Source organism: Talpa occidentalis, unplaced genomic scaffold, assembly GCF_014898055.3.
Source record: "Talpa occidentalis isolate TD23 unplaced genomic scaffold, MPIMG_talOcc4v2.1 talOcc4.7, whole genome shotgun sequence".
Lineage (NCBI taxonomy): Eukaryota > Metazoa > Chordata > Mammalia > Eulipotyphla > Talpidae > Talpa > Talpa occidentalis.
In genome coordinates, this window is record NW_023605083.1 from 52,476,698 (window position 1) to 52,487,428 (window position 10,731).

General features: G+C 48.6%; 1 protein-coding gene across 6 annotated transcripts in view; it reads left to right on the top strand.

Annotated features, from left to right (window-relative positions):
- FRMPD1 (FERM and PDZ domain containing 1) overlaps positions 1–8,737 on the top strand; it is a 125,855-nt gene extending 117,118 nt beyond the window's left edge. For all 6 annotated transcript variants that reach the window (XM_054688683.1, XM_054688684.1, XM_054688682.1 and 3 more), the window contains 3 exons: positions 494–638; positions 2,507–3,313; positions 6,240–8,737. In XM_054688683.1, coding sequence (XP_054544658.1) covers positions 494–638; positions 2,507–3,313; positions 6,240–8,611 — 3,324 coding nt within the window. In that variant the 3' untranslated portion in view covers positions 8,612–8,737. The remainder of the gene's footprint in view (positions 1–493; positions 639–2,506; positions 3,314–6,239) is intronic.
- The last annotated feature ends 1,994 nt before the right edge of the window (positions 8,738–10,731 follow it).

A 10,731-nucleotide genomic window follows, 5' to 3' on the forward strand; every position in this document is an offset into this window, starting at 1 on the left:
CAAGAGTTTTGAGTGGGAGCCCGTAAAGTGGGTAAATGATGCACCATATTTCCTGAGCCTCTCTGGAAGGTTCTATATTTATCTTGCCTTCCTTTACTTTAATCCCCACATGCTGAAGGATGCTTTATTTTTCTTATGACCCTCTCCTTCCTTCTTCATTTGCTCTTGCTCCTTTTTCTTTTCTAGGTCAGGTCTTAAAAAGACCCCACTGTATAAATGAACAGGATAGAGCAGAGTGACTGGTTTTGGGGACTGGGTTATGGGATTGGAAAGTGGGATACCTTGTAGATTGGATGGGAAGAACCCACTGTGCCTGTGTGTGTGCACACGCACATGTGATCATGTGTGTATGCGTGTGCACATATGTTCACCTCTAGTCTTATAGGTGAAAGGTATAGAGGGTCTGCCTGAATTTATTTGGAATCTCTCATTGGCCACACAGTCCCTTAGGCCTTTATAAACATAAGTGTATGCATTCTCTTTACCTTTGAAGGTTCTTACTTTGCTGCTGGAATCCAATAGTGCAAAAGACCTAGCCTGCCTGATTGCTGGGTACTATAGGCTGTTTGTCGACCCCGTCACCTCCATTTTCTTCTGGCCGGGAAACAAACAAGCGCATCGCATATCTGCTGAAGAAGGTGAGGTGCTGGGACTTGCCCCACTAGAAAAGGGCCCATTTGTTTGGCCTTCTAGGTAATGGCAGCCTAAAGGAGGTGGTGAATTGGGTTGAGCTGAAACTTCCATTCAAATGGATGAGAACCTGTTCTCCATTTATTTCCTGGTAAACAGATGATCTTCCCTAAATCTTAAATAGAGAGGCTATCTTTGTATCTGAGACTCTGCTAAGTCCTATGAATGCTGTTGTAGGTCTCTGATTCCTTGCAGTGTTTCCTAAAATCCTTACTTGTTGAGGAAAATACAGATGATCTAGCTTCTTGTTCCATGCCTTGGTAGTCTTTTGCATTCTTTTGAATTAAAGTAGAAATTCTCAGCCATTCATTTTTATAAGGAAAGCATACCTGGAGATAGGAAGGACCCAAAAATCACATCATAAAAGGAATGAAATAGTGGAGGCTGGAGGAGATGGAGTTTCACAAGCCAGCTCCTGGGTTCTATTTAGCGTGGCTTCACTACTAATCAGTACAGTGTTCTGTTAGTGGTTTACTGATCTCTTAACAGCTGTCTCTGCAGGGGAAAAACCAAAACATCTAAACTCTGATTTGAATCAGTAGCCTGTTTTCATGGTTCTAAACACTCACGCTGTAGGTAACTTCAAGCTCCTCAGGTGATGTCACTGAACATGTTGCTGGGAAGAGATGCTCAGTAGCATGCCAATCCATAGCACATACTCCGTGTAGTTAAACTAGACGCGAATACTCAAGAGATTAGATGATGGTGGGTAAAGTAAATAATTAGGACGTGATGGTTTTGGGGGGAATTCATTGCTTACAACTTGTGAACAAGGGAATAATAGCCTGGTTGGGGAGCAGTGCAGAGTGAGGGCAGTGCTGTGGTGGCGGTCTGGGGGCAGGAAGACCTGCTTCTGCTGGGGCAGGTAGCAGTGGTCAAAGAAGGTGCTGGAGTTAATCAGGCAAAGAAGGGAGGGGAGATTATTTGAAACAAAGTAGACAGCGTAGAGGTATGACACAAAGGGCCAGGGTACAATCTGGAGCGTGAATGGGCCACGGTGGGTCACTAGGCTGCAGAGAAGCCAGGCCGTCCTGTGAGAGGCCTTAGCCCTCTGCTGAGGCTCTTCCCTGTAGGCAGGAAAGGTCTCAGAAGGCTTAAGTGGTATGATATGATCAGAGAAATTTTTGCAAGATCTCCCTGAAGACTTCTGGTGGCAGAGAGATTGGAGACCTGGCTCAGAGCCTCAACCCTCTGACGATGAATCCTGGCCAGAAACTCCTGGCAGCTGGATGAGTGCTCACTGTCCTGAAAGCGCTGTTGCACCAGTGGGTCCCCAATTCCATGCTCCAGAAGGCGTCAGTGTAGCAGCCTCACCTCCCCCCATAATATTGCTAAAAATACATATTCTCAGGTTAAAATCCATAGATACTTGAATCAGTATATCAGGTCTTATTGTTTATTTTATTTTTAAAATGTGATTGCCTGTCTGGTTTTCATGCCCAGAACAAGACAGTTGCAATTTGAAGAGGGGCTTAGCACAGGTGATACTGCCCATAACGAAGTGAAATCCAATTAAATACCTTCAAGTTTCCATGAACAGGGAGCTCTCAGCTTGGAAGAAGGGCTGGGGTAATCCTGTCTCCTTTCGGAGGTCCAGGCAGATATGGGATAGGAGACCTGTTGTGGGAGAACATGGAATTTCGAGTCCCACAGATCCTGTGTCCGTCAGGATAGCATTAACTGCACAGATCACTTTTCTGGACCTTGGTTTTTCTCATCTGGAAAATGGTGGTGGGGGGAGGCAGACAGAGCGATGGTGGGGGCACATGACCTCTGCCCAGCCCCGAATGCTGTTTTGGTGTTCCCTGTGCTACAGGCTATGAATCCAGGGCATGCAGCGACTCAGAGGAGTCCTCTGAAGTGGACTGCGTGTTGGAGCCCCTGTCAGAGAGACGCCTGCTGAAGCCAGGCCTCTGCAGACCATTCATGAAAGAGGAGCAGCCGCCTGGGGACAACCCCTGCCCTGAGGGGACCAGGAGAGGCTCAAGCACCTGTGGGGCGAGCAGCATGACAGACAGTGCTGAGTCGGAGGCATCTGACTCTGCAAACACCGAGAGCCGAGGCTGCAGGACCAGTGGCTCAAGCGAGTCCATGGATGCCCTGGAAGAGGATGACTTGGACGCCTGCTCCTCCAGCAGGTCCGGTTTCTTCCACTTTAGCTCACCAGGCTTTCCAGGGAGTCTTGATGTCAACGGCCAAGAAGAGAGAAGCAGTATTGAAACTAGTGGCTTCCTCTATCTCCTGGATCTGGCCCCAAGGGACAGCCCTCAGTGCCAGAAGAAGGAGTTGTCTGAGAGCCCCGCTCCCGTGCCATTCGGCTGGGGATCAGAACTAAGTGTGGTCAGGCTGGACCCCAGGCTGTATGAGGGCAGCCGAACTGACTACTACAACCTGTGCTCTAGTGTCTCCCCGGCCAGCCACCTGAGCGACAGCTCGGAGAGCACAGCTTCCCGGCAGGTGGGTGCCCCACCAGCCTGGGGTCAGCAGGGCTGGACTGAGGCCCAGCCCAGGTCCACGCTGGAAGCCCTGGGCCCACACCTGCCACTGGCCTTTGAGGATGGCAGCTCAGATGAGGAATACTACGATGCCGCTGATAAGCTCACACCCCCAGATGCCCTCTCAGGTGAGCTTCCCACCCCCACAAGGTCTACAGATTCAGTAGCAGTTCCAGAGTACCCACTAGAGGCAGAGACCACCCTTGAGGGGAAAACATGAATGAAGCAGAGTCCTTGTCCCTTTTTTGAGGAGGCCACCTTGGGCCCAGTGGTCCAATTCACAAGTATCATGATTTCAAGTCCAGGTTGCAAGGGAGGTATAGAACTGTGGGAACACAGAAGCAGGAGGCATTCATTCACCATGGGAGTCAGGGAAGGCTTCCTGGAAGAGGTGGGAAGTGGCTGAACCTTGTGAGGTGAACAGAATTTATACATAAAAGGGTTTGATGGGAGTGTCCAGCAGAGGGAAGCAAATATATCATGAGCATCCTGAAGCTACATTAATTGAGACCTTGAAGCCAGAAGAACTGGACAGGCAGTTGGTGGCTCATTAAGGAACTCATTTTTAAGTTCCTCATCCTTGCCTCCACAAGAGTTTGGAATGTCTTTCCACACAGAATGACTTCCTAAGCTGACCTAAGATCCCTGCAACACACACACACACACACACACACACACACTCACTCACTCACTCACTAACACCACATGCCAAAGTTTGAAAAAAGAGAGCACAGAGACATTGAGGTTGACCTCCTAGGGGCTGAGAAGCTGTAGCCCTTTTACCTGTTTCAGCCTTTCCCTGCTGCTCCCTCCCCACTAGTGAGTGCCCTTTGCTCATGGAAGAAAGCCAGCTCCTTAGCAGCCTGTGTGAGGCCCCTGTGCCATGGCCTCTGCCTGTCTCACTTCTTCTGAGCCTTCTTTCTGTGCTCCTGCACTCAGTCCTTGCCATTCTCTAAAAGTGCTGAGCTCTTTCCCACCTCTGGCCTGCACACATGCTGCTCCTTCCACATGTAACACTCCTCACCCTTATCCTTGGATGCTGATGCCCACCCATCCCTGTCTCTCAGGGAACACTAGCTGATTGCCAAGACCAGAGCAGGCCTTCCCATCCCTGTCACGCCTCTTAATAGCACTCTGGTGCTTCCTCCCTGGCACTTAGCACTGCCTGGAACTTTGTATTTATTTATGTGATTTTGCATTACTGCTTCTCTCCCTCACTGGACTGAGAAACTCCTTTGAGGGGAGGAACTCTGTTTCTCCCTCATCTCTGTGGCCCCACCACATGGTGCCTGGGTGTGATTGCTAAGTGAATGAGTGACTCTCTCTCACCTACCTTAAGTTCATTGACTGTATACACAAGGAACAGAGAAGCCTCTGGTCAGATGTGCCATGCTGCCAAATAATGCAGCCAACTGCTACCCACACCCCCAACCTTGCCCTGCTAGGTCAACCATTGTGCGGGCAGCAAGATGGGAGCACGGCAGACAACCATCAAGGACTTCCTTTATGGGAGTGTAGGTCAGGATGTAAGTTCCACACTGGACACTCCCTTTTCCACAGGGAGCCTATGCATTGCTATGGAAGGGACCAGAACTGGGCTTGCTGAACCTGGGATCTGGTCTGGCATCTGACTCACTGAGGAGCCTCTCTCCTTTAAGGCTTCAGGAACACTCTTGTCATTGGCTAGAGCAGCAGCTACCAAGTGTGTCTGGAGTTGGTTTGAATACGACAGTTCCTAGTTCCCAGCTTCCTTGGAGATTCTGATGTAAGAGGTCTAAGTAACAAGGATTTGGTAAGGTTTTCATAAAGTACAACCAGCTTGGAGGCAACTGGTCTGAAGATGAGAGCCCTCTGATTCTCAAGTGCTGGACTGTGAGCCTAATTGCTCTGGCTGGTTCCCAGAACTTCATCACAGAAGTGATTCTCTACTCGCTAAGGTCCATCCTGGTAGGCACAAACCCTCATACCTGCGACTGAGATTCATGGCCACTTTTTGTCAAAAACAACCTCCCTCAACAGCCACACCCCCGTAGTGACAATAATGACAGCTGTGGTCCCTATCGTGAGCACCTCCTAAGCACAGACCTTGTGTTGGATGCTTTATTGGCACTAACTCATTTCAACTGCATGGCAGTGCTGATTGGGTTAATGTCAGCACAAAGAAAAAGTGGTAGAAGGTGGTAAGAAAATTCCTAAAATTGGCAGCAAAGGGGAAGAACCAGTTCAAACATAGGCAGCAACCAGAGCAGGAATCTCACCATATTGTCAGGATTCCATGGCTGGAAAGAATGTGCTCTCGTTTTATTACAATTTTTTAATCAATGAGTTTGAAATTCTAGGAAATTTATGGCTGACTGGCTGTCACACATCTGACCATTGGTTGACATGGACAGGGTACCTTCATTTATAGTTCCAGCAGATCATACCCATTGGGGAGATGTCATTCCCTGAGAGGAAGCTGAGGTGCTATGGCCTGAAAACGATGAAATGAATACTGGACAACCAAGACTTAAAAGATGTCCGCCATAGTTATGTTTTCCCCCTTGCAATGACTTCTCCCCCAACCCCACCAGGGATTTTATGTTTATCCTTAGACATAATTCTAGATAAAACCATAAAAATGTTCCTGTGCAGTGAGACTGTGTATGCAGTAAGAATAATAACATTTTTAAAGAAAGTAATTGTAATTAACATTTATCAATCATCATTATATGCCAGGCTCTGGGCTAAATATTTTTTGAGAGCCTACTATCATCAGAGAGTTCACTTTTTTTCCCTCCAAATGACATTTACTGGGGTAAAGTAGGTTTACACCTTTGGGTCTGCTCCAGGGATTGGCTATAGGGGCAGTGGTGACAGGCAGGGTGTGCAAGTCCACCACAGTTATTTCCCCATCTTTCAAAGAAAGAAAGCGAGGCAATCAAGATTTAACTTGCTCGAGGTTATTTAGCCCAGCCACAATGTGGACCCAGGCAACCCTGAGCCCTATGCCCAAGCTCTATAAGCCTCTTGGTTTCTCTGCTTTTATGTACTTTTTCCTTTCTTGACTCCCAGGGTCCAGAGCTGTTTCTTCTGTAGGACCCAATGGCACAGCCTTGCAGAAGAAGGCTAGCACTTGCAGCCCCAGCGACAGCCTGAATCCTGGGCCAGATGGGAGAGAGCCAAGCAGAAGAGGAGTGGTGAAAAAGTATGCCAAGCCCCTGAGGAAAAGAAGGTCTTTCCTACAGACTGATTACACCTGTCAGGTCTCATTTCCGCTGGTGCCATCAGCGTCCCTGGATAGTGTGGACGATGTGTGCTACTATGACAGGGAGCCCTATCTAGCCCTCAGTGCCCCCTCCCCAACTGTGTCCTCTTTACAGGACATGCAAGGTGAGCCTGGCCTCCTGGAGACCAAGGCCCTGGGGCTGTTGGCTCCCCTGAGAGAGACCAAAAGCACCAATCCAGCCTCCCGGGTCATGGAGATGGAGCCCGAGACCATGGAAACCAAGTCGGTCATTGACTCTCGAGTGTCTTCTATTTCTGCTATTCGCCTCCGAATTGACCCCAACCATAAAGAGAACGCTGGGCTCACTCCTCAGACTGCCACTGTCGCCACTTCCCCGGCCAGTAGCTCTTGCTGTCCCAACCCCGGTCCCTCTGACCCAGACACTGCTCAGGCAGGGCTTTCCCAAACCTTAGCTCCACTTCAGGACTTGGATGGCAGTGCCCCCAGTGAACTCACCGGAGAGCATGGGGACAGCACCTCCTCTCTCTCCAGTGCTGACCTGAACTCAGACAAAGTCTGCCTGGCCATCAGCCCAGGGCCACATACTGTCTCTCAAGGAGATACGCCAGAGCCAGGAGGAGGCCAGTTGGAAACAGGATTGGGACTTGCAAATCATATGCAAGAAACTTCCCCCAAACACACAGAGCCTTTGCTGTCTCCTCAAGGCAGTCCTAGAAGTGGTGAATGTGAAATAAATTCGGGAGAGAAGATGGCATCTTTCCCTGCAAAGGAGGAGCAACAAGAACAACTATCTTTGGAAAGTGAAGGAGAATTTGCCAACCAAAATGGCACTAACCTCTTGTGTGACAAAGCTGGGAAGGGCTCAGGTGTTCCTGATGTGTTGAATGGTGTTGCTCAGGCTATTGATGTGAGTGCCCCAGCTGGTAGAGTAATAATCTCCCTCTCCTTGGAGACTCCTGTTACAGGGACTGAGGAGACTCCACCACATTCCCCCAGAGAGCTCCATGGGTGCAGCGGAGAAACCCTGGGCCAAACTCGCCAGACCCAAGAACAAAAACTATTGGCTGAGTTAGATTTAGACCCTGGCTTCTTGCTTGGGGACCAGACTATTCCATCAGCCTCCCCTCTGGATGGGCTCAAGGCAGAGCCACCTAACCATGTGACAGGGGAAGACATGACCCCAAGGGACACTCCTGAGCAGGTCTATTCTGATTCAGAGCCTCCTCTGCCAAAGCCATTACCATGTCCCCAACAGGAGTCCCACTTAGAAGACTCAAAGCACTGTTCTCTCTCAGAAAGCAAAGACAAAAGCCATAACATCTGTCTTTCTGCTGAGAAGTCTTTCCTGTGCTTTGCCCCAGAAAGCTATCCTGATGTTTCGGCGGGTCTCAGGATGGCTGCATCTTTGGGTTTTGCTGGTGTGAATGAGATGGTGGCCCCCAGGATTGGGATGGAGCAGTGCAGCTGCCAGTTCTCCTATGCCACATGCTTCCGAGGCCTGCAGCTAGAGACAGAGGAAGAAGACCAGGACTCACAAGCATGCCCCACAGCCCCCCTCACTTCACCGCCCTCTGCAGGAAGCCAGCTGGCTCTCCCATGGAGGTCAGCCAGAGCCCACAGCTGCAGCACTGAGCCCCTGTTGAGAAACAGCCACATCTGGCCAGAGTACTGCTCCAGGACTCTGAGACAGCTGAAAGCTGCCCCTGCCAGCACCCCTGAGGGCTTCATCCAACTCACCAAAAGCCTGCTGGAATTACAAGACATTTTAGAAGCTTCCTGGGGGAATGGCAACAAACATCCCCCAGAGAAGTGCACCTGGCACTTTTCTGAAAGCCGGAGCCGGCTCTGCATGGGCTCCCAGAAGCTCCTGTCAAGCTGTCAGCACGTGATCAGAATGGACCAGTCCCCCGAAGAGATGCAGCGTGCGGTGCGTGACACCTTCCAGCACCTGGTCCAGCTGGCCAGCCTGTGCTTCCAGTTCACGGACTGCAGCCGCTGCTCTGCCCGGCACAGGGAAACGGCGGGGAGCCTGAGGGACGTGGTGTGCACCTACCACCAGTTCGTGGAGGCCGCTAAGCTGACCTGCGAGAGAGGCTACCATGACCTGAGTGTGAAACTCCTGGCCCGTCAGTGCACGGCCCTCACGGCTGCTGTGTTCTGTTTGACCCAGAAGTTCCGGGCATCTACTGTACTGTGAACAGGTTGGCTGCCTCAGTCCCCTGCCCTGCCCTGGACACTTCCCTGAGAAGCCCCTTCCATTCCCCACTCACCTTCTCAAATGTTTACTATTTAAAGTATTCAAATAAACTGCTGCTTAATCTTGGCCTCAGTCATACAGAGTGATAAGTTTGGATCAAAAGTATTCACTAATGTTCATTCAACATTCACTGGATACTTCTGTGCCAGGCCTGGTTCTAGGAGTTTGGGATATGAAGATGAGTAAGTCCCTGCCCTGGCGAGGATGTTCACAGACCCTTAGTGTGCCCAGCTGACATCTGTACCTTCGGGACATGCAGATAAGTAGATTCCCACCAATAAAGTGTGTGCCCTAGAAGGAGTGTAGAAACAAAGCCACTTGGGCTGTCCCAAGAAGGCAAGGATGAGGAAGGAAGGTAGGCATCACTGAAGAAAACAATCTTGACTTCATATACCACATTGATTTGGAAATAACCTTCAAAAATAGGAAAGAATACATGTAATATTTGATAGATTCTTCCCTCACAAGTGTTGGTTTCTAGCACCTGTCCCAGGCCTGGTATTCTTGCTGGCCTCGCTGTCGTGAGCATAGGTTGCCACTAGGTGGCAGTACGTCCCTTACGTGCATGACCATCCACGTTCCCCAAGTATTCTGTGCTTCATTTAAAATTGACGGCATCCCTAAATCCTGTACCCTGTTTCTACCTTTAATGTTCTAAAAAGACAAACAGAAAGCCCTGAGTTATATTATTCTTTTAAAAAATAGCATTAGAGCAAAAGAAATACATTCAGTGTCTCTCACTAATCCCAGGTGAGCCAATTAATCCCAGTTAATCTTGGTGGGATTGTGGACACGCTCCCAATACTTTGGTTTTTCTCTTCTGAAAGTTGGGGATACAAACAGTGCCCACTTTGCAGGATAAAGATCTAATAAACACTCAATAAATGTTAGGAATAACCCCAGCTTTTAAGGACACCTCTCCTAATCTGACATCTTTCCTGCATTTTGTATTCATATGCCAAAAAAAAACTGATTTCAAGATACACTTGCAATATCTTCCCCAATCCTTGGCTTCATGGTCCAAATCGAAGGTGGTTTAGACACTCACCTGGGACTACTTCAATTCATTCCAGGTGGTGAGCTCTGATCAGTTGCAAACTCTGCTCTGCCCCTGGGCTTTGGCTCCTCCAGGGCTCCCCATTTCCTTCCTCTCCACCCAGTAAAAGAAGGAGCACAAGAAGACATTCTAGCTCTATCCAGTCGGAGGAAAGCAGTACTTTGGAAGAAGAGAAGAGTTTCTTTCTTTCCCTTAGAGGTCTGTTTCTTTTTTATAGAATATTTTCAATAAACTATCAGGAAGGCTCTTGGACACAGACTGAAGGGATTTCATGCAATGAAAACAGGAACAATAGGACACAAAAGTTGTGTGATCTTAAACAGGACTTGAATGCTTTACCAGTGGAGAGCTATAAAGAACTTCATTACATATTGATGGGAACACAACCTATGCTTTTACAATTTTTAGGAAGGAACTCAGAACTTCAACTCCATCAGGGCTTGAATCCTGGCAGTGGTCGGTGCTGTTAGACACTTATTTGGGCCTCAATCTCCCCGGCGGCAAAAGGAAAGACTAGCTTTCATTTAATGAGGAACTAAAATGTGCCAGATGCCTTACTTAGATCACTTGGATACATTTTCTTACCAACATGATAACACCCAAAGCAGAGATTGCTATACACATTTGGTATTATTTTGAGAAATAATCATGAGGATAGAAAGAAGACTAAAGTCTCCAACACATGCACTCAAATGTTTGTTTCCTTCTTTACTTGCTTTCTTTCCTCTCAAATACAGTGCCTTACTTGGGCTGCCACTATTGATATACAGAGCTGATATTTTGCTCTGGAGTTCCCATGAGGGGTATTAAGTCTCAGAAGTTCTGGGAACCCCCTCACCGCTAGTTGAAAAGCCAGCATAGAGGGGGAATTGCCCTGTTTAGCACTTCCTTAAAGAATCGGACCACCTACCACCATGCAAGAATCAATTCTTTAATAACATAAGAAACTATGGGACATTTACACTCTTTCCTTTTGTCATCCACCACCACATGACTGATTTCT